This window comes from Lycorma delicatula, chromosome 10, assembly GCF_047948215.1.
Source record: "Lycorma delicatula isolate Av1 chromosome 10, ASM4794821v1, whole genome shotgun sequence".
Taxonomy (NCBI): domain Eukaryota; kingdom Metazoa; phylum Arthropoda; class Insecta; order Hemiptera; family Fulgoridae; genus Lycorma; species Lycorma delicatula.
Window position 1 is genome coordinate 103,034,321 of NC_134464.1, and position 25,783 is coordinate 103,060,103.

General features: G+C 29.3%; 1 protein-coding gene across 1 annotated transcript; it reads right to left on the reverse strand.

The window, feature by feature from the left end:
• Positions 1-2,176: 2,176 nt before the first annotated feature.
• LOC142331058 (akirin-like) lies at positions 2,177-25,227 on the reverse strand. The gene is made up of 4 exons (XM_075376697.1): positions 24,868-25,227; positions 12,399-12,589; positions 5,328-5,490; positions 2,177-2,496 (listed from the first exon to the last, which is right to left on the reverse strand). The coding sequence occupies exons 1-4, from the start codon at positions 25,046-25,048 to the stop codon at positions 2,486-2,488; spliced, it is 546 nt and encodes a 181-aa protein (XP_075232812.1). The 5' UTR covers positions 25,049-25,227; the 3' UTR covers positions 2,177-2,485.
• Between the last annotated feature and the right edge of the window lie 556 nt (positions 25,228-25,783).

Below are 25,783 nucleotides of genomic sequence, written 5' to 3' on the forward strand. Positions count from 1 at the left end.
TAACCTTTGTTTAATTAGTTTTATTGTGTAATTTTACAATTTAAGGAAAGCTGTCTGGGAATAATCTGATAATACTTTTCTTTTAAGAGATTTAATAAACAAAAACTAGATGAAATCTTCAAAAATGATAAATTTTCTTCAAAAAACAATCTGGTACAGAGGAAAGATTACATGTACTTCTGTAAAAATTTAACTACTTAAAAGGTAAAAAACTTGAATCACTGCGTCCAAATTTTGATCTAAATGTTAAATCCATTTTAACGTATCCAATTTTCAATGAGTTAGATACATTAGAACTGGATTACTTTGTTTAAAATAAGAAATTATTTTTTTAACCACTTGAAAGAAAATAACTTTTAATTAAAACTTCCTACGGGCAAGTAAAAATTTAAAAGTACTAAGTATAAAAGTAAAAGTGCATTCATTTTGATAAACTGATGTTTCTTCACTTACATCTTCTATAAAAAATTTGAACATTTGAAGGCTAATATAATTTTACTAAAAGATTAAATTGATATACTAAAAAAAAAAGGAAAAAGAAAATAAGCCTGTAAATTAGCTAAGCGACAAAAAAGTTATCCGGAAAAAGAGTCAAAACCAATAAAAATTAGTAAAGTAATTATCACTACCAAATTTTTTAATAACCTGTCAACTCACGTAAATTTCAGTAAAACTTGAAAAAAGTCAAACACGGGTAAAACTTAAAATTTGATTTTATAAAAGATTTTCATTCTGTTTTAAGGCAAAATACAAATTAAAAAAAGCCGCATAACAAAAACAACTGTCAGTCAATTAAAATACAAATAAAATCCTACCTTAACTGGTAGGGGAATGGAATAAGCAATTCACAGTATTAAAAATTGAATTTTATTCAAAATTGTACATTATTAAAAAAAATCTGCATATATGCACTAATAATTAAAAATATATTACATCAATTTAACAATGGATGGCAAATCCATAAAGATGAAAACAAAAAAAGCAGAAACTGTAACAACCAATGTTGGCAGAAAAACTAATGTAATTTCTTACTGCTAAGCCCCAATAAAACAAAATATCTTGCTTCTGCCAGATCAGTCGATGGAATTTGACAAAAATGTTTTGCTTCAGTTTAATTTTATTTTAAATAATGCTTTCACCATTTGGCAATAATATTTAATTAAAAAAGCTGCCAATTTATTTAATAAGGATGTTTCTAAGACATAATTGACTTTTCAGATCTACAAATTGTCTGTTTTTAAATTTTTTAAAGTTTTATATCAGAAAAAATAAAAATTACATTTTTTTCTAATGCACACCCAATTTTATTTTGAAAACAAAAAAATACATTTTTAAGTGTCATAAATTATCATATCGTCCGTCATCAATTGTATGAAATATATTATGATTTTAATATACAATTTCTATTTTATTAGTTCTATTTTATAACAATTATGATTTAATAATATATAGCTTTTACATTAAAACCATGAATGCATCAAATTTAAATAATACCTAATAATAATAATTATATTTAATTAATTAGTTTTAGATTATAAATAAAAATATTACATCATATAATGAATAAACAATAGATAAATACACAGATATAATATAAATGAATAAATTTAATACAAAAAAAAAAGAAAAAAGTATATTATATACTAAACTATCATAATAATCATTATAAAAAAAATTAATTAATTAGGCACAGCAGAGCATTCATATGGTTTCAACATTAGAACCATTATGAATTACAATAATAATACGATAAACAATACAGTAGTAAGTATTACCATATTACAATATAAAACTTTACAAATTGTCAGAACTATAATAATACACTTTTTAAAAAAATCTACATAAAAAAATCATGTGAAGTGATATTTTTTTCATTAACATATATAAAAAATAATTACAGCAAATTTTATAATTTATAAACATGAGTGGAAAAAAACAGTAGCATTTTTCATCCTTTCTAATAAATTTTTTATCAACAGAATAGTTGTATTCATTAAGATATTAACTATTATGTAAAAGATGAACAGAATAAATCTAAAAAATAAAATAAATATAAAAATGACTCTAGATCACATTATATTACTTTTTATAAGATTTATTACTTTATATATATATATATATATATATATATATATATATATATATATATATATATATATATATATAAAATGTTGTATATGTAGCAGTAATAGTAATAATAATTATTATAATATTAACAATAATGCAATTATTATTGCAGGTAGGTTTTTTCCCATTTGTTTTTTTTAAACTTAGTATGGAGCATATTCGATAATATTAATAATAATAGTAATAATAATATAATAATAATAATAATACAATATTACTTATATAAATAAAAATCTATATTATTATAGACCAGTTGGTAGGTTGGTAGCACTGTAGTATAATTATTATAAAGTTGGCATCACTTTACGCTCCATTATTGTATTAATTATTACGTTACTCTTCATATACTTGTATAAATTTAGGACAAGTCTGTAACCAAAATAAATAGCAACATTAATTAATATAAATATTCTGTTTAGGGATCCAAAAAAAATGTACTCACTGTTAGCTAGTCCATATCTTGTAACAAATTTGACTTGACGTGACAATTTTTGGCACTGATAGAGGGGTTATGGTATGTGTTCGAAATGACCACCAGCAACTTCTATATAACCCCCATGGTGCTGAACTGGACAATAAACTACAGCTGTTAGTGTATCTGGGCGTAATGGCAGTACATGACTATGATTTTTTCACGTAGCTAATCGACTGTTGCCGGTTTTTGATGATAAATGTCATTCTTGACTGTCCTTCACAGGTAGAAGTCCAAAGTTGTCATACCGAGGTACAACTTGACATCTCAATGGTAGCGAGGTGGAACCCCATTTTGCTGCATGTAAAAAAGTTTATTACCATACAGGTTTTGGATGGCAGGCAAAATACCAAGACATGCCGCACCAGTTACGGTACCCTCAAAGAAGGGACTAATCAAACCACACAGTAGATTCACTGCCCTGTCCACATGCATGTGAGGATTTCCAGGAACCCAGTAGACACAATTGAGGTGGTTCACAGTACCGTTAAGTTTGAATTGAACCTTGTCAGTCCACACAAACTTCCCTGTAAATTCTTCATCCTCACCAACCGTGTGCTGAAACTATTCACAGTTCTCCATCCTTTGATCTGGGTCGTCCTCATTCACTGCGTGTAGCAGTCTTGGAATGTACATTTTCCAATTTGCACTCTTCAGAATGCGTCTTACACTTGACCTGTTCACCCCGCTTTTACATGCTCCTAGTTCACTGATTTTTACAGTAATCTTTCCTTGTGCACATCTGTAACAGTTCCGTTGGCTTTGAATTTATCGCGAATGCAGGCAATTGTTCGACGTGTTGGTGGTGGTGTTCCAAACTCTCTCTGCCAGTGCCGTTGTACTTCGTGAATATTCTTGTACTTCCAGTACCACTTCAGTACAACCTTGCATTCAACAAATGATAAGAGAACTTCAGCCATTGTTACTATTCAACTGTCTTCTGCTGCACTGGCTAACATGACTGGCTCATTCCACTATCAACCTCCCACGCATGTGCGGCATAAATTACCAGCTCCGTCTACCATGACAAATTTAACACCTTGATACACTACACATTAGATTAATGAGCGTCTTTTTGTTTAGATATTATTTAATTACAAACAGTGAGTATAATTTTTTGGACCTCTCTGAATTAGTAATTTACTTGTGTCAATCTCAGTATATGAAATAATTTGAAAACAAAGATAAATACAAAAAAAATTATGGCAACAACAGAACTCTAAGAACACACACTTAAAATTTATATACTAGAGCTATTTTTTTAAGTAAGGTCCAACTGGCTGTAGCTATGTAAATTTTGCGTGGCTGTTGAAACACACATGCTCCTCACCTCCCAGCATGCCTTGCACAATGTTACCGTGTACAGTTTATATTATGACGTTGAAATGTTTCATTAGATTTTTCACTGCACAGAACATTTCAGCAGCAGTATTCACATGCAAGTTTCAAGGTCAGTGCTATTCAGATTCGTTTCTGAAATTTTGTAGTTCAAAAAACTGTAATTGCGATGGATTCCTCATTCTGCTGCTCAAACTCTACATTTAATTATATCTTTTGAATAGAAGCAAATGGACCAAACACTGAACCTTGGGCTGAGCAATTACCACCTATTCCGCTACCTGAAGGAATTTCTCAGCGGTTCGAAACTGATGAAGTTAAAGCAATGATTGGAGACTGATTGTCTTCACAGGAAGCTGACTGATTTCCATAAGGTAGGCATAAACAATTCAATAAAATGCTATGATAAATGTTCAAACAAACAAGGTAACATGCAGAAATTAGCATGTAGTATAAATAAAAAAAGGGTATTGACAATATCCTTACTAGTTTTGTTTGTATTAAAAGACACTGACCTTACTTAAAAAATAGCCCTCATAATTATAACATTGAAATACTAAGAGTAGCATGTTCAACCGCTGGCTTTTCTGGGCAAATTGTGCAATCCTAACAAATGTTATGTGAAATAAAATAGATCAGTTGCTAGTAAAAAGTAACTGATAAGTCAATCAATTGTACACATTAATAAATTCCACCAATTGATTAATTATTAGAGCAGATCATTTTGTCCCTGGCCTTTTCTTGTTCACTACTGAGTACTGATGGAGGGCTGACAAATTATAATGAAGTATTGATATCTGATTTTTTTTTTATTCAATCTCTCAACACCAACTTTCTTAAGCTTTAAAATTGATATAACATGTTATTTTTTCATAACACCTGAGACACGCTTTTATCGACTAGGCGTACAAAAGTATGACTTATTTTATAACTTGAAAGTAAACTTGAAAAATAACTTCCAAAAGCGCTAGAACCTAATAATTAATTACACTAATAGGTAAGCAAAATTATAATTTATATATTTTTATTTTATATATATCAATGAGCCATGCTAAATAAAATCATCTAAATTTGTTTTGAGATCATTTTTAACCTCCACAGAGCAGGGCTGCACAATTTTTTATTATAATACAAAGTGACCGGATATGTGTCATAACAGTGAATAAAAAAGGACATTCTAGAGTTGCTCACAACTCATTATTAACATGTGTTTCCGACACATGAGCGTATTTTCTTTATGGATAAAAGGCAAATCAGAGCAAGTTTTTGTAATCTCTCAACTTATTACCTTACTTACTCTTATGAATCCCAAGTAAATTAAATTTTTAAATTTTACACAAAAATTAGATTCTGAAAACATTCTAATAAGAGATGTTTACTGCAAACTTACAGCTGGGTGCAGTAGATACTTCAAAACGTCTATGAAGTTGATCATTAGAAAATTTGACAAAGGCATCATACTGCTCAGATAATTTTATATTCAAAATGCGATCATACTCTTCTCGGAGCTGTGTTTCACGTTCATTCAGCATACGTTCACATATCATACCGACCTAGAACAACAAATAAAATTATGTAAAGAAAATATTTATATGAGGTATATATTTGTTTAGACCGTATTTATTACACTTAAAAACAATTTTATCCAAATTTTACATCTAGCGTTTGGATATAAATATTTTTGCTAGCCATAAGAATTAAAAATTATCAAAAATTACACAATTGTGGGAATTAATTAAATAAAGAATAAAAAAAAAAGCATTGGAGATATTATCATTTTACAGGGAATCTAGGGTTAAGATGAATTTTATTCAGATTAAAAAAAAATAGATTAAAAATAAAAATCTGTCGCAATTTTTTGTCATTTAAAAACATAGAAACAAAGCAAGTTTTTAAATTACATCCTTTGAAAGTTATAAGTTCTACAAAAGCTAGAATATCTAAAACAGCTGGAAATTCAATACCAAGTTAAAATGCTCCCAGTTTCCCACAATGCTCTTGCAATGCTTACAAGGCTATAATAGCCTGCCTTTTTTACTTACTTACAAGGTTATAATCCTAACAATCAATGATAGTTGATATGTTGACTGTTATGACTACACTACACAGTTTTTTATAATTCTTTGGTAGTATTTTAGAACATATAACTTTAAAATATAATTAAACATTTCTTTTTAACAATTTCTGTTTCTAATAAAAATTATAAATGAAATTAACAGAATGTTTTTCTGTACAAAATTATAACCAAAATATTATTACCGATTACAATATGTAATTTGATTACGATATTTTTAAATGTCAAATAAAAAATTGTGACAGGTTTTTATTTTTAAATCTATACTATCAGAATAAAATTTACATCCGTGTATCTCAGTATAAATACCTGTACAATTCAGTACAAATTCCTGTACAATTCAGTATAAATTCCTGTATAAATTGCAAAACTTTTTTTCTATTAATACTACCTATATTCTAGTAAGTTTCTGAAAAAAGATTCATTTGCTGAATTTATATAAAAGGTTGATTTTTAATTTGTTTACATGCGCGCATGCGCACACACACAAATAACATTAAGAAGTAAAAATTGCAAGGTACCAAATTAGTAAGTATAGAGGGTAAGGAATTAGGTTCAATTTTCAACTTTGCTTTTACCCAGCAGTTGCATGCTGGGTATGGCTGACCACTATTGAGCAGGAGAATTATAAGCTTCAAGGATTGTCCAACATGACACACGTCTGCTAAGCTATTTTAATGTCTATATATATTACATAAATAAGTTTTCCAGGTAATCAGTCACAAATATGTTTAGAATCCTCAAACACTGTCAAGAGAATATCTTTTCAGATGGTTGTGTTTTGAATTTTTTTATTGTGGCAAATCACAGCGCTGGTATGTGTGCTCTGCTACTTTTCTTCTGCATCATAATGATGCAACAAAATTTCATTTCTTGACACAATATTGAAAAGGAAGTCATCCCTTATCATGATAATGTATGGTACATTAGTCATCCCTTTTCATTGAAGTTTGTGTGGTACCAGCTGCAGATTTTACGGCAACCCAGTTGTGCAATGTATCCTATATATACTGGATATGCCTTTATAGGTGGCAATGCATTGTTGTGTGTTGCAACAGTCATACTGAATCTGTTAGCTCACTTCCTTTTGGTGCTATCAGTCACCAGAAACCAGTCGACTGCTGCAAAGTTCATCCTCAATATTCATTTTACCAGCTTCTGATGTACAAAATTTTATTTCCCACTTTCTCACAGTACTTCGTCAACAATTTTCATTGAGAAACCATTTTTAGTTGATGAAGATTGTCAGTAGAGTTCACTTTTTCCACTATTATAAATTCAATCACTACAAGTTTTTTTTGATGGGTAACAAGAGGTGTACTTGACTACACAACAATGGTAACCGATATAAAATGAGAGCATGAGTCGAGTATTGGAATATTAGTAGTAGAGAAATGAAATGATAAGAAGGCAGGAGCATCTGTCACTTTGAGCAAAATTTTGTTTTACCATTACATTACAGTGTGCAATACATTTTAGCCACCCATCATACAATACATTTTTTCTACTTAACTCAAAACAAGAGGATTTTGTGTAATTTATTTATTTCCATTTGATGTACTGATTTTTTAAAACTAAAATTCAGCATGATTTTCAAAAACACACTAGAAAATTATTTGTAATATTGTTAATAACTATTTGACATAAAATTTCTTATGCTGTTATAAAAGAAAGTATTTAATGCAAAAGAGAGAATTAACTTTCCCTACTCATTTCTCTTTCAGAATTAATCTTGATAAGCCTTAAGCAGATTTTTTTTCTTGACAGATTATACTAAATGGATTGGTCTCAATCCACATTATTTATTGCATAGGCACACTTTTTATACTCTGTTTTTAAAATGTAATTGTAAAAAATAATTTACAGAAGAAATACAACTTTAAGGATTGTGGATATTTAGGCTAAATAACGTAATCTACAGATAACCAAGTAGTTTTTTTTCTTTAGGGGTAATTATTAATAGAGAGAAACAAAATAGTTAAAATAATTAATTAAATAACAAGCAAATACTTTATTTAAAAATTAGGAATACATAATATGTATATACGAGGGTAAATCAAATATAAACGGGATTTTTATTCCTGAGCGTCTATGGTTGGTAGGACAGCGCATGCGCTTTTAGTATGTTTGGGTGGGGTCATTTTAGGAGTGGAGAGAGACAGCCATTCCACACTCCAACCAATTCGTTAGTAATGCTCATGTCGGAGCAACAGGTGAACCCTTCCACTACACAATGCACAATTATAAAATTACTTGCTAGTGAAGGAGTTCAAGCAACGGAAATTTTCCGTAGATTGAATGCACAATATGGGGATCAAACATTGTCAAGGACTCGTGTGTTTCCCTGGCATAAAGAGTTCAAGGAAGGACAAGAATGAATGGAAAATCAGGAACATGACTGCTGTCCTTGGACCAGCACTAGACTAAAACATTCACGCAGTTCAAGACATTCTTGAAGACAATCAACGGGTTAAGAGTATCAGAAATTGCAGAACAGGTCGGAATAAATTATCGGAGCTGTCAAGCGATCATTTCAAAAAATCCACAGTTCTGTAAAGTGTGTGCCAGTTGGGTCCCTTGCCTTTTGATAGCAGATCAGAAGTTGAGACGTTTGGATTGTCACCTATGATGAAATGTGGATCCAACACTACACTCCCCAGTCGAAACAAGCCAGTATGGAGTGACGGAGGAAAGGGAGGCAGCCCCAGTGAAAGCAAATACTCTACTGTCTGCTGGCAAAAGGTTCTTTCAACCTTTTGCTCACTGATTTTTTGCATGAGCAATGTACAATCAATGCTGCTTACTACTGCGAGCTGTTGAATGAGGTGAGGGCTGCATATCGCCACAAAAGACAAAACCAATCGAATTGAGGGGCCATCCTCCTCCATGACAACGCCAGGCCCCATACTGCAGCTCTAACGACCTCAAAACTAGAAGAAATGCACTGGACTCAACTTAATCATCCTCTCTACAGCCTGAACCTATTACCCTGCGATTTTCATTAGTTTGAGCCTCTTAAAGAAGCTCTAAGAGGGCAACAATTTGAAGATGATGAGAGCATGAAGGGATTTGTGTGGAATTTGCTCCTGATGCAACCAGCTTCATTCTATGATGCTACAATAAAAACCTTCCTCCTTGCTGGGAAATTTATATTTAAAGTAGGAAACTATGTAAAAAAAAATAAATTATATTTGCCTTTATTTTTCAAGATAAAATCCCATTTATATTTGATTTACCATTATACGAGGTGTGTGAGAAAAATAATGAGATTGATAACACTGCGAGCGATCTGGCAACGCTGTGTCTACTGGTCTGTGCTAGACCAGTTTGTTCATCCCTTCCACATGCTCAATACGAGTTTCAACTACGTTCAGCCAACACATTACTTTTGACAGCGCCATCAGTAAAGTTGTGCTTTTGTTGTGTTATGAAAATGGAGCATCGGAATTTAGAGCAACGTTGTACAATCAAGTTTTGTGTTAAACTTGGGGAATCCGTGAGTGTGACCTTTAAAAAGTTGAAACAGGCCTACGGGGAACACTGCTTATCAAGAGCACAAGTTTTCCGCATTTATAGATCTAGAAAATGCATTCGATAACGTAGACTGGAATTAAATGTTCAGCATTTAAAAAAATTAGGGTTCAAATACAGAGATAGAAGAACAATTTCTAACATTTACAGGAACCAGACAGTAACAATAATAATTGAAGAACATAAGAAAGAAGCCGTAATAAGAAAGGGAGTCCGACAAGGATGTTCCCTATCCCCGTTGCTTTTTAATCTTTACATGGAACTAGCAGTAAATGATGTTAAAGAACAATTTAGATTCAGAGTAACAGTACAAGGTGAAAAGATAAAGATGCTACGATTTGCTGATGATATAGTAATTCTAGCCGAGAGTAAAAAGGATTTAGAAGAAACAATGAATGGCATAGATGAATTCCTACGCAAGAACTATCGCATGAAAATAAACAAGAACAAAACAAAAGTATAATGAAATGTAGTAGAAATAAGAAAGATGGACTACTGAATGTGAAAATAGGAGGAGAAAAGATTATGGAGGTAGAAGAATTTTGTTATTTGGGAAGTAGAATTACTAAAGATGGACGAAGCAGGAACGATATAAAATGCCGAATAGCACAAACGAAACGAGCCTTCAGTCAGAACTATAATTTGTTTACTTCAAAAATTAATTTAAAGGTCAGGAAAAGATTTTTGAAAGTGTATGTTTGGAGTATCGCTTTATATGGAAGTAAAACTTGGACAATCGGAGTATTTGAGAAGAAATGATTAGAAGCTTTTGAAATGTGGTGCTATAGGAGAATGTTAAAAATCAGATGGGTGGATAAAGTGACAAATGAAGAGGTGTTGCGGCAAATAGATGAAGAAAGAAGCATTTGGAAAAATATAGTTAAAAGAAGAGACAGACTTATAGGCCACATACTAAGGCACCCCTGGAATAGTCGCTTTAATATTGGAAGGTCAGGTAGAAGGAAAAAATTGTGTAGGCAGGCCACGTTTGGAATATGTAAAACAAATTGTTAGCGATGTAGGATGTAGGGAGTATACTGAAATGAAACGACTAGCACTAGATAGGGAATCTTGGAGAGCTGCAAACCAGTCAATTGACTGAAGGCAAAAAAAAAAGAAAAAAGTTTTCCGCTGGCACAAATCATTTTTGGAAGGCCGAGAACATGTTGAAGATCAACCTCGCTAAGGGAGACCTTCAACTTAAAAATCTGACGAAAACATTGAACGTATGAGGGTTCTTGTGAGAACTCTCATACGTTCAACCATTGTTTAATAATAAGGATGATGAGTGAACAGTTAAATTTAAACATTTTCACCGTACACCAAATTTTGACATGTGAAAGGTTTGTACGAAATTGGTGCCAAAAAACTTCTCAACGGAACAGAAGGACAATCGAAGAAACATGTGCAGTGATCTTCTTGGGAGGATCGACAACGAACAAGAATTCTTCAATCATGTGATCACAGGTGATGAATCCTGGATTTTTGAGTACGATCCTGAAACAAAGTGGCAAAGCAAAGAGTGGCAACTCCATCATCTCCTTGACCGAAAAAATGTTGAATGAGCAAATCAAAACCATGCTGATTTGCTTTTTTGACAGTACGGGTATTGAGCATAAAGATTTTCTTCCTCTAGGACAAACTGTCAACCAAGTGTTTAATAAAGATGACCTTGAAAGTCTCAGGAAAAGAGTGATTCGCATGAAACCAGACATTGCAGACAAGTGGATGCTTCATCATGAAAATGCCCCATGTCACACGGCCATTTCCATCAGGGAATTTTTGACCTCAAAACACATTCCTACGGTTCCTCAACCCCCCTATTCACCTGATTTGAGTCCTTATGACTTTTTCCTCTTCCTGAAATTGAAAAATGTCTTAAAAGGACGTCATTTTAGAACTCTGGAGAACATTCAAAAGACTGTGACCGACCCGTTAAAAGCCCTAACAGTTGAAGCCTTCCAGCGCTGCTACCAGGAGTGGGAACAACTAGTCCGCCGGTGCATAGCTGCCTAAGGAAACTAGTTTGAAGGGGATAATATTGTTGTTTGAAAAAAAATAAAAACTTTGGTTAAGTAAAAAGTCAGTCTCATTACTTTTCTCACACACCTCATATATTACATAATACATACATATTTTATGGTTCGTTTCCAATTTAGAATAAAAAGATAACTTTTTTCAAGAAATAAAAAAAATAATATGTGGATGCTTTTGCTTTAAAGAAAGAAAAACAAAATACATCAATTTTTATTTTGTAAATATGATTTTTAAATGTTTTTGATAGTGAAATATTCCTACCAATTTTTCTTCATAATAAAGACACTTTAATACTTTTTTTATTTATGTACACCTGACCATTTGTTGTTTACTACCACTTGTTATTTATTTACAGACTCCAACTTTGTTAAAAAGTTTATCACTCTGGTTAAGTTCAATTTATATTTAAATATAATCATATACATAAAGAATTTTAAAAAGAATAGGTCATGGCTACCATGACAAAGAGTGCGAAGCTTAGCCTGCTAACAAACTTAAAGGAGACTACTATACTGGTCTACCCTATGCCACCTTTAAGTTAATAGTAGACACATAATAAATAATTTTATTTAATTAACATTCATGAAAACCTGTAATTTTTTTTTTTTTTACATCTCAGTGATAAAATAAAGTACTTTTTTATCATTACACTAATAATAAAATTTCCATTACTAAGTTATATTTTATGACTATCTATAACACACAGGCTATTATTCAGATTTTCTTACTATTTTGTGAACTTATACAATACAATACAATACTAAAAGCATCTGATAATAATTAATAATAAACAATAATTTCTTACAACAAAGATATTACCTGTCGAAAAGTGAACAGTGGTTTATCACGTGATGATTGTGAATAAGTAGAGGCAAATGTATTGGAGTTTGGCGATCCTGGTGAATCTGAGCTTGATTCTCCTCCATGTGCCTCACTATTAGGATTGAAATGCAATTGCTTACGTCGATGGAGTCGTCTGATTTCTTCACGTATACCAGCTGCCATCATTTCTGAAATATATTTTAATCACATAAGGATTGTTTCCATTAACCATTAACATTTTTCTAATTATTTTTGAAAAACAATATTTAATGATGATAAGGAGATACAATATATATATATATATACACACACACACACACAATATTTAATGAATTAGGGATACATGAAAAATAAAACATGATTAATATTAGAGCTAAACAATAACTTACATATGTATAGATGTTATAAACTTTCAAATAGTGTATCATACTGCTGTAGAAATGTTAAATCACTGCATGAATTTTACATCACTGCTGGATGCTTTCAACATTAATAGTAACAAATATGATTCATATGTGAATTTTTTTGTTTTGATTGGTCTATCTTAAACTTAATAACAAACAGCCTCAATTGAGTTTATAATTTTTATCCAAACAGGCTAACAACTAATTAATGTAATTTATAAGACATGAATTTTGAGGTATATGAAAAATGCCAGCCAATTCTAATAGAAATTTTGTCCCTTAACTTTTTGGATAAAAGCAATACTGTGAGGTTAGTGTTAATGTTATTTATTATAAAAATGTATATTATAAAAAAGGCTTTAAAAATGAGGTCTGGGATAGAAGGGATAAGACATTTAATTATTTCATATATTTTATTAATCTCATTGTATAAAAAAAAATTCTAATTAAATAACAGCCCTTGCAAAACCTTCCTCCAAACTTATTCAATATAATTAATATGCAAAATATAATTATAGTGGTGTATAATAAAAACCAAAAACCAATTGTGTCGCTTCCAACAATCTTGTCTGTTTCCTGAAGAAGGTGGTTCATGCGTGGCAAAGTGAGTGGGATGCTAATATTAACAATAAACTTCATTCAATTAAAGACACTGTGTCACTTTGGAGCTCCTCAAGCAGAAATAACTGTTACGAGGAGGTTATTATTTGTAGTTTGCAAATAGGCCACACTCAAGGATATCTGATGATGCAAACAGATGCACCCCTTGTGCTCGCAGTGACTGCCAACTAACAGTGAACCACATCCTTGTGGATTGTATCTGTTATGCAACAGATTAACACGCAAACTATTCTACGTGATAGTGAAATGACGTTATCTTATGTTTTATTATTGCTTAGGACTGTCCATTTATATTCAAATATTTGAATTACTGTAGTGTGTTTCAGCTATTTATAACATCTGCCGTAAAGTAGATGGTAATTTTATTATCTTACTTGAGATATATAGTGTGCGATATACCTGTGTTTTTATTTCAATTTTAGCATATGCTACAGGTTTTTTTCATTTTAACATGTATTTTTACATTGCTGGGTTTTATTTTATAATTAATTATTAATATTTAGTTTTTTATAACAAATATATTGCGTCTAGGCAATGATAGTTGCCTACTTTCAGGGTAAAAGTGTTTTTCACCTGAAAGTAAAACAAAATTTACAATTCAAAATTATACGTATTAAATCATCCTCAACGAGAATGACAAGCAGACATAGACTTACAGCAAAGTTTATTGTGCAGTCTTAAAAATATATCTGGGACAATTCCAAATTTTCAAAAGTAGTTACTTCCTACTAGTTAGAAATAATAAAGAAAAAATGTCAACAACAGTAAACTACCTTATGGAAACATTGAAATTGTAATATTACATTCATGGCAGAGTTGAATTAACGGTTAATATAATCTCATGCACACTGTTATTAAAAGGTTTCAGTTAATTAGATTATACAATCTTGCAGAAATATCAACGAATACAAAAAATAACTTCATTTACATTTTCTGCTTTCAAGCGGGAATTTGCATAAAAGATGTTAAAATTTAATTGGCAATTCAGATGTTTTGTTTAAATTATAACAAGTATGGTGCAAAAACCTTACAACAAAAGCAGTAAGAAAATTTGTTAAGAAAAGCAGGAAAACACTTTGGTTGTTTGTAACTGACAATCACAATATCAACTTTAAATGAAATTTAATTGATTGCTAACATTTTTAAGTAAATAAGAATAAACAAACTTATTTTCATACAAGGTAAAACCTACATATACTAGTAATCAAAAATTCTCAATAAGGTACATACAGAGTGAGTAGCGTTCCTCTGGTATTAACATAATTATTTTTTTTTTTAAAGATTAAAATACACACACACACAACATATAGAAATTACACTTATATGTCTATCAACACATGTTTCTGGAACATCAGATATAAATAAATATGTTAAATTTCAATTTTCTTAACAAATGTAACACGAATATATAATATAATGCACTAATTAATTTAAATCCAGAGAATTTTCTGTTTTTCCCACTGAATTGTGGCTGTAATGCTTATTAATAACACAACCATACACTCGCTACACTGTAATAGTAATGTGATTCATGTTCTTTGTTCCGTCTACAATAGTTGTCATGAATCGAAGTGTTTTAAAAAATAATGACAAACTGCTTACAAATGGATTGGAAGTTTGCTCCCCAATCAAAAAGCATCTCTTAAGTGAAAAAAAGCCCATGTGGGAAAAGTGATCCACACAAAAAAGGATATATGGGTCAATCCATTTGAAGTGACCCAAGGGTGGTTGCTTGACCAATTAAAAAAAAAAATTTGAAACTTACACACTTATTTCCTAAATGTTTCAGGATCTTAAACTATTTTTTTTAAGCAGTTTACCTCTGATGGCCATTTTTGTTAAGGTGCGCACACCTATTTTTATAATTCTAAGGGTTTACGGAAAAAATCATAACTAAAAAACTATTTGTCCTGGAAGGATGAAACAAAAAGCAATTTAATCATATTTTCTTAAGGTAAAAGATTGGTCCAGTGGTTTATTTACCTAGCTTTCTTCTTTCTATGAGAAAATTATTCATGAAGTTGAACATGAAAAACTGAGAAATTTCACTTTTGGTAACTTTTTTCAAGACGCAGGGATGGCATACGCAGTTGAATTATTTTTTTATATGTAGGTATATATTATTAGTTTTACCATAAATAATATTAGTGGTGATATACTTCCCCCTAAATTTATAAGAATTTTTGTAAACTTAATTTACATTTAATTTAATGTAAACTTAATTTAATCCCATTTTGACTCGCTAAATAAGTACTCCAAGGGGGTTTTCTTGTCTTCTTGGTAATGAATATTTTTATACTTATTACTATAGTTGAAATAGACTTGTCTGAACCATTCAACTGCAGTGTTCATGTTATAACAGCCGCTTTAAGTCATTTCCAGTCATCAGGAAAATTCATGTGGCAACATGCTCATTTATGGTTGCTGCATCATTTAGCTTTGCAGTTACAATACAGTTACATTAGTCAGGGACCTGTTCATATCTTTACAGAGCATCTCAAATATCATCCTGTGTTTGGAAGTTTTTATTAAATAAATAAGTTTTAATTAATAATATATTTGCATATTTTAAAATCAGTTCAAATAAAACAATGGAAGAACAAGTTCCACAGGAATTTATATTAATGAAGTGTCATAAAACAATGTATGGTACAGTGTCAAAAGAACTCATCAAAATTTTAAATTTAGTGATGAAAACCAATAACTTATTTTTTTATGTGAATTTAGATGTCACTAGTGTAAATATTAAAAAAGGTTTCTGTCAAAATTCAGTCACCTGTACGGACAGTTCTGTTGTGACCATTTGAGAATTCATAAAAAAAAACTTAAGACAAATAAAATTAGAGCAAGCTCTTAAAGAACATGTTTTTCCAAATTTAAATTTAGTTCCTGGAAAATCTCTTTGTGTTAACCGTTTCAAAAGTATTTTTTTTTCAGCAGAACAAAAAACTATATGAATGTGAAAACCAAGAGCAATACATTGCCCCACATTACAATATTGAACAATTAGATGCTGCTTGTAGCATTTTGGGTGTATCACCTCCATTCAAAATTGAAAAAATTAAGCATGGATCAATGGCCATAAGCATTAAAATTTAAAATAAATAAGGTACCTGAAAAATTAAAAAAAATTCTTGAATTGTGTTACTTGGCTTCAGACTCCAAGGACTAAGAAGACCATCCTGTGTCAAGTAGTGTACCACTTTCACTTAAGGAATAAGATTCTATTGTTTGTGTGTATGGATAGGAGAAGTGTAGATATTAGCCTTGGGCAGGTTCATTTTTTCCACCCAGCTGGACTACGTACATCATTTCAAAAGTCTCTACTAGACAAAGTGTGGGTACCGATCTGCAAAGTTTTGAGAAAGTTGACACCACTTGAACTAACTACAGTGACAGGTTGTTATCACACAATTTCAAGAAAATTATCAGAAGAGATATCACAGTTGTTTGTTAACCACACTAAATAATAAATTTTCATTGCTATAAAAACAGATTATTTCATTGAGGTATAATTAAAATTTTGCTATAATTTATTTTTTCTGCGATAGTGTTTACAAAACTAAACCAATATAAAAATAAAAATGAATGCTTGAAAAAAGATGTAGGCTACTCATTGAAATATCAGTTTGGGTAAGATTTACAAGCATTTTTGAATCAAGATTGTATTAGATTACTGGTATTGATTAAGTTATCATTAAATTACAACATATCAATAATTTAAAAAATATTGAAAACGTCAACTTCAAAAACATAGGGGCTAAATATAAAAAATGTAAAGTGCAAAGAAGACAAGAAACCCCCTTGGAGCATTTATTTGGTGAGTCAAAATGGTATCGCTTATCACAGGTTTCATAATTTTTGAGAGGTTATAACGTTTTTATTAGTAAATACACAAGAAACTTCTTTATTCGCCATAAACATCTACAAAAACAGTGCAAGTTGTCAAAGTTATTTGAAGGCAAAATTTTAATTTTTTAAATAAATTAAGTTTACAAAAATTCTTACGAATTTAGGGGGAAGTCTATCACCATTAATATTATTTATAGTAAAACTAATAACATATACCTACATATAAAAAAATAATTCAACTGCGTATGCCATCCCTGCCTCTTGAAAAAAGTTACCAAAAGTGAAATTTCACTGTTTTTCATGTTCAACTTCATGAATAATTTTCTCATAGAAAGAAGAAAGATAGATAAATAAACCACTGGATCAATCTTTTACCTTAAGAAAATATGATTAAATTGCTTTTTGTTTCATCCTTCCAGGACCAATAGTTTTTTAGTTATGATTTTTTCCATAAACCCTTACAATTATAAAAACAGGTGTTGCACCGTAACAAAAATGGCCATCACAGGTAAATTCCATAAATAAAAAATTAAAAAAAAAATAGTTTTAAGGTCCTGGAACATGTAGGAAATAAGTGTTTCAATTTTTTTTTAAATTGGTCAAGCAACCAGCTTATTTTTTTTTGGGACACTTTAAATGGACTAACCCATTTTCTGATGAGGCACTTTAAAGTTTAGGAACAGTTTATAAAAAAATAAAATAAATAAATAAATAAAGATATCAGCCTTATTTAACAATCAGTATTCTAGAGAAAAAAATTGTTGCAATTTTTTAAATTTTAATTATTTAGTTCATTAGTGACAGTGGATAGTATATTGGAATACGATGAATACATCAAGATTCTGTAAGGAAAGACGTTTTACACAAATTCAAACAATGACTTTACAATGATATTGAGTGTTCCAAAAAGACAGCAACAAAGCAGCATCATGTGATACTGCCAAAAAGTAGACTTTCTTTAAATCATTTTTTCAAAATATTAAAATGTTCCAGAGGCCAGCCAGGTAACTCCTGTACATATTAACACATTCAGTGATCACCACACGGAATGATCAGTTTTTGGCTCTCAGGCCTGATTTTTTTTTAAATGTAACAAAAATTGTTTGACCACATGGGTTAGAGAAATATAAAGCATCACCAAAGAAATTGTTAATTCAATTGAAATTTTATGGACTCATAAAAAAGGCAAAATGAACACTATACATAAAAATTGACATCATTAAATCATTAACTAGTTATAGGCAAAGAAATTAAAGAAAAATGAAGTATATTTTTGAATCTTAGCCAAATTTTGTCTTTAAATATTTAATAATAAAGAAGATATATTAAGCAGGTAAGTATTTTTAAAGTGTGTAGGTTTAAAAATTTATATTTTAATTACATTTTATTAATATTACAGCTGTATTTAGGATTCATTTCCATTCTACAGTTTAATCTTTACCAGACTACATCCGTAAGTGGTATGTAATCAATTATTATATATGTTTGTTTGTTCACATCTATAGCCAATCTATATCCAATCAATTACAACCATCTTTTGGATAGTTACAGTTAAAATCTTAAAATTTATATCATAAATAGGCGCTCCAAAAATGCACTTAATAAATTTAATTTAATTGTTCAACATTACACACATCATTTGAATAGAATGAAAAGAACAGCTATAAAAACCATTCTGCTAATATTATCTACTAATAAGAACATAATAAAGCCAGATGAGTAATAAAAAAAATTTATTAAAATAAATAAATACTTGATATCAGTACAAATGGCCATAATTAATATGATAAAAACTAAAAAAAGGTAAACTTGTGAAAATATACTACAGATCATCTACTGACAAAATAAATAAAAGCACGAATCACAGTAAAATCGTCTATAAATTTATTAAAACTAAAATAAATCTATTAAAGCAACTTCTAACATTATTTAAAAGGTGTATTATGATGATTACTGTTTTTCTCGATTAATTATGCACAAATCTAATAAATAATTTCATCTTTTTAAACGATGAACACATAAGGGATTGTTACTTTTAATTTCTGATGTCACTACTGGATCTAGTTTTCCAGCATGAAGAACCACCTGTTGTACAACGCTTACAAAAAGCTGAACCTTTCAAAGATCTACAATAATTTTCCTAAAAAAAAGATTAACTGAGAACTGCATTTAAAATCCACCAAATTATGGAAAATAAAAGTGAAGAGTAAAAATAGACCAATTAAAACTTAGAATGCAATTAACTTCATAAATGTGGAAAATACTAGTTGTCATACTTGAAAATGAACCTTCTACGGTGATTAAGAATTAAAAGTTGTTTATAGTGTTATTATAATACAGCATAATTATTATACTAATATACCACTGTTAAATTCAAGTAAACCTAGCCTGGTCAGTTAGCTGGCTGCTGTCTTTACTCTAAAGTCTGATTTTAGACTAAGCCTCTTCCTTATAGACACAGCAATCAATTCATATGTATGTTACAATAATAGATTCTACTCTTCAGTTATAAAAATAGTAAAATATTTAAAAAGATATATTTTCTTTATCTCAGTGATGATGTTTATGACCATATCTGGCAAAAGTCATTTCGGGCATTAAGATTGAGCAGTCTTTACATACAGAAAGAACTTCACAATGCTCAAAAAAAGGCATCTGGAAGTGTTTTAAGGCAATACAGATGTGCTAGAATATTGTTATATCAAAATGAAAAAATGTTATATTCTTTTTGTTAAGCCCATGAACATTTTAAATGCAAGTCAAAAGTCATGTTCACTTATATATATATATATATATTTACACACATACACACCATTACTTATAGGATATCCCATGAAGTAGTTTGCTGTTAGATTAGCTGTAGTGTTATGTTAGTACGTAATATTAGATTATGGTCACCAAATCACTTTAACAAAAAGGTAACTTTTTTAAAACTTGTTTTCAAAAGATCAGTAGATATTTCACAACTATCATTACTGATCAAAAAAAGCGCTGAATTTTTTTTTAAATTGAAGAATGAATACTCATTTGTCTACAAACACTGATGGGAACATAAATTTTGCAAGTAAGTGTATCTGAAAAAGTTCTTTGGCATGAATAGAATATCTTCTTTTTTTGAAACTTGAAATTTAGAGCCTGTATGCTCCTTCCAGTAGTTTGTAATAAGGCTCAAAATTTATTAAATTGTTTGATCTAAGGGGCAGGTAGTCCATAATTTAACAAACTTTCCAATATTTGAATGGAAAAACCAAGCACTATCTCATTAGTAAAAAGCAAAATTCATCTCTGAAAAATCAAGATACAGAAAAACACTGTTACATAACATTTTCCATCTGTAAGGTGTCTGTATAATAAAATGTGTCGCAACAGTAAACATCAATGGCTGTAACAGCAAACCAAACTGATTATCAATTTCATGAGATATATCTTTTCTGCTTCATTTCACGACAGTTTATAAACAATAATGAAAATTACTTAATTTATGCTAATTAAATTACTTTTTACCTATTATTTAAAATTATATGAATAGGTAACACCCGTTTTAACAGGTTGTAACAGTTTAAGATTCTTGAAGGCTTTAATTTCAGTCACATGACAAGCAGAATAAAAAGAAACTGTGGTAATTTAAGTGTTTGAAATTGTAGCTATTCTGAAAAATTACAAAATTTGTTTGGAAAAAATGTATGTTATATTTTTACTTGTTGCTATGGTGTGCATACAAAATTTTAGCCAAAAACAGTAAATACAATACCTGCAGGCATTCAAACCTCTATGGAATACTTCCCCCTCTCTCTTCAAGCATACATACTACACATGTAAAGGTTTTTCTAACAATCTAATATTGGATATAATGGGCATATATAATAATAATAGAATAATAATTCTATAATATCAATTATTAATAATAGTTTATTATCAAAATTATAACGTCATTTCTCTATGAAATTTATTTATTTCTTACATAAAATTAAATTAATATAATTAAAATTTGAAAAATATTAATAACATCATGCTTAAATAGGTGAAATTTAAACTTGTAAAATTAAACCTTGAAAAAGTTTCTTTGTCAAAAAAATAAGCCTTTTTACTGGTAATAAAAATAAAAACACAAATATAAATTTTCATTTTGGCATTATCATATAACTTTGGATTTCATCATAAATTGTCAGCCCACTAAAAACAGCTACTACACTACATATCAATAATCATCAAAGTTTGATCAAACAGCACAATTAATACAAAAAAAATTCTAAAAATAAATACGACCATCAAAATAAACTATAAGAATTTTATTTAAGACAGCTTCTTTAGTTTATCATTTACAACATGTAAGCAACACAAAGGAAACAGCTTTACTAAATGGTTATGAAAAAAAATTGTTAACAGAAACTGATGAAAAGTAATATACTAGAAATTTAGAAGTAAATCCACATTTTTATTTAAGTTTCCAATAGATAAAGAGGATTTAACAAATATTAAAAAAAAAAAAGAAAAAAAGCATATTCTTACCAGTCTATAAAATTGAAAAACTATTATAGTTCGTATCAGTTAAATTAATGTAGACAAAGAAAAAATTTATTACACATCAAACATAGTTTTTTAAAATTAATTTCAAACTAATTTAAATAATATATATTTTATTACAAATACTAAAAATTAAAATGCTGAATCAATAATAATCTACAAAAACAATATAACAATAATTGCTTACATAAAAAAACTGAAGAAACACAAATTTTCAACTTATTCACATGGGCATAATTTGTAACTTTTATATGTATTGAAAATTTTATTTTGGGTAGGACTGACAACTTTGAGTTACTTGAACTAATAAAAAGGGATAGGCAAAAAATACTGCTCCCTATATAATGAATGAATGAATATACTTATTTGTGTTCATACACATGGAAGCTTATTAACTTCAAAGGATATCCAGAGAAAAACATTAATATATTATGCATAGATGTGTGTGTATCCAATTGCACCTACATACACAGTTTACATGGAATATCTACAGAAAAATAAGTGTTTGAATTTAGCATAACTCAAACATTTTTTATTACATCGTAATATCTTTAAAAAAAATTATTAGCAAAACTTTAACTGTAATAAAAGGCTCAACAATTGAAAGCTATTAGCACACATTTTGTGCTAGATCAGTTTACCTGCCCAGCATCCAGATTTAAATTCTGTAACAAGAAGGAAAGTTTGGTTTTACTGTTGACAGTAATCAGTTGATATAATTACTATTTATTGTTCAGGTCATTTTTGTATATGTACTGAAATAACAGTGAATAGGCTATACAAAACATTTTTTGTTTTATGCTTGTGCTGTTAAAATAATATTGCTGCAATTTATAAAGAATTCAATGCAACATTTTCAAATTCCTAGTTGATTTCATGAGGTTTGAAAGGATGCAAGGCAACTGTTTTGCTTTGGAAAATCTTCAGACACTATTAATTTCATCCAATATTTTGAGTCCAATGCTATTAAAATTAGTCTTGTCAAGCCTGTAATGACATAAATTATATAATTTCTAAAATCTGACAAGCTTGTAATATTAAATAAGGCTGTTTGATTCTGAATTATTTAATATAACTGGATGGTTTTGGCAATATTAGAGAACAAACAGTAAGCCTAACTGCAGCATACAGGGTCAACATTATGGCATTAAGTAGTAAACTAAAAAAAAAAAAAAAAAACACCATAAAATAAGTGTTTAACAATTTTTTTTGTATCATTATTACTTTTTATATAAATTTTAATAGGACATTTACATCAATTTTGTTCTTTAATAAGAAACTGTTAATGTTAATAATAGTTCTATAAATAAAAAATTTTTTTTATCTTTATAGGTTAATAAAATACAGATATTTGAAATATACTAAAAATGGCTGGTATTTCTAAAAGATAAATGACTTGCATTTCTCAAAGGTGATTCATGAGTGGCTGGCACTCAAATGTCTAAACAATATGCTTAACCATAAGCACTATTTTTTTTAAATTTATATATATCTAATAGTTTTAGTTTAATGATAGAAATCCCATAAATTTCTGAATGATAAACTAAGTTGTAAGGGAATGCAAGAAATATTTTGGGTGAATTATTTCTTAAAAAGCCATTGAATAGGTAAGTTCAAAAAAATTTGTTTCTAACAAACATTGCCCTGGTAAAAAATATCATGTGCATTCCAAACAGGAGGGTATCGGTACATTGAAAAGTATTATTCAATAAATATATTTATTTCTTTTTATAAATTAATTCAATAATTTGACAGCATTGCAAAAATTCCTAATGCAGTAAAATGTTTAAAAGAAATGGCTTATTAATAAATAAGATGTGGTTTAAATCTTTGTAAAATAATGACCTTAATGATAACCTACATTTAACGGTTTTTACTAATCCAACATCAGATCATTCATAATTATGCTTTACAACTTAGTAGTGTAGGTATTACAACTTAGTACTACCTACACTCAAACCACATTGAGCACCATATATATATATATATATATAAAAACACACAAACAAAAAGAGTGAACTATAAAGTTTAATATTAAATCTAAAGAATTCTTAGCTTGACTGAAAAAAAAAAATGAATTTAACTTAAAATATGCTCTGCACTAGATTGGTAACAATAGCATTTACTTACTTTGGAAAGTAACGTAACTGGATAAAGTACAATTTTAAATTATGAAATTTAAAAAAAGATTATTTCTATTCTTATAATACTTAAATTCATATACTTAAGATACTTTTGAAACTTACATGAGAAGATAACTTTTTTGGCTGGCAGTTAGAGATTGAAACTTAAGAAACTAAAAATTATAATTAATTTAAAATTACAATTAATATTACTTTTATATTCATTCTTATTTTCTAGTGTGAATTTGTAATAAAAGATAGTTACTGGGCAGCACATTGGAAAACCCCCCAAAAAATTCTGATAGCAATGGTGATTAAATTTTGTAAAAAGACAAAATAAAACTTAAGTATGATAATAATTTTCAATGTGAAAACATGAACTGCTGATAAGATTCCTTCATATTAAAAAAAAAAAATTATATTGACCAAAACGAACTTGGAATTTATCAAACCATTATATCCTAGAGTAAAGGGGAAAATAGTAAATTAAAATTACATTATTCAGCAGACATGATAAATTTTAGGCTAGGCTAGCCTATCCTCATGGTAGATTTTATATATAAAAATAAAAACCCAACACCTCAAGTAAGAATTTTCGGCCACTCTTAATACGCTTTGATTAGTTATTAACAAATATATAATTAAATTTTTGTTCATTAAATACATCAATGATGTAATGAGTAATAACACCATAAACAAGCATTATCCTGTGGCCTATTCGCCGTTATGTCGCAGCTGCAGAACAATTAAACAAACTTGTTAAACAAATTCTTAAAAGTTCCAAAATATTAATATTCGATTCATTAACGTAATAAACGTAAAACTAGAGTTACGATTTTTAAACCCACAAACAAGAGTATTAACTTAAAGTAAAAAAAGTACTAGATTAGAGCTAAGTTCAGAGATGGGCGACTCAGGTTACGGTGGACATCGATCACTTACCAGGAGTCATTTTTGGGCAAACATTTGCAAAAGGTGAAGGACTGCAGTCATTATTCGAAGTCGTCGGAGGCGAACTAGAAGGAGAAACACACATTGGAATACATCTTTGACGTTTCGATGGCCTTCCGTGGCTATGAACAGGATCAAAATCCAAGGAACGTTTGAGAGTTGCACAAGCCATAGTTTTTAAATACTACAACGATTTTTTAACACGTTGAACAAATGTAAAAAAAATAAATATAAATTTTAAAACTCAGAATTATAACACAATGCTGGCGATTAAAAATTATAATTCTGGATAATACAGTACATTAAATAACAAAATCAATATGGCTTCCAATGTTCTTCTATGAATGCTATTTGCAAACTGCATGGATTTTCATTATTCAGGGTTGCCAGTACATTACACAACGAAAAATTTACCATTGATTTTCAAATAATTTGCTATTCCACAAAGAGAATTGTTAAGATTTAAATTATTTTTGCCAGTTATATTGTAGAAATATATATATTTTGTAGAAAATATTTGTTTTTCTCAACGAAATAACATATATTATAAACAATAATTCCGCTCTTAGAACAGATTTCTCACAAAAATTTGTGAGCATTAATTTCAAGAATTATTGGCCATAAAGTTTTTGCGAAGAAATTTAAAAGAAGAATAGTAACATTATTTATTTTTCGAAATGATCATTGTATTTATATATATGCCTTAATTATTCTAATAATTGATTTCCATGTTAACTTTTCAATATTTAAATTGTCTATTATTGAAGTTTATCTTTTTTAAAGGTAGATGTATGGGATTAGGCATAAGATTAATAGTAAGGCAGCCCGATTAATAGTAATTTATTATACACTATAGTTTTTATGCCAACTGAATTTAAATATAAAATTGTGCAGAGAAAAAATGCTT

Bases quoted from the DNA above. Each gene is read 5' to 3' on its own strand.
- LOC142331058 (XM_075376697.1), bottom strand. From the start codon at position 25,048: ATGGCTTGTGCAACTCTCAAACGTTCCTTGGATTTTGATCCTGTTCAT. The intron at 12,590-24,867 runs GTAAGTGATCGA...AATATATTTCAG, and splicing joins TTGCCCAAAAATGACTCCTG to AAATGATGGCAGCTGGTATA. The intron at 5,491-12,398 runs GTAATATCTTTG...TTGTTGTTCTAG, and splicing joins CACTGTTCACTTTTCGACAG to GTCGGTATGATATGTGAACG.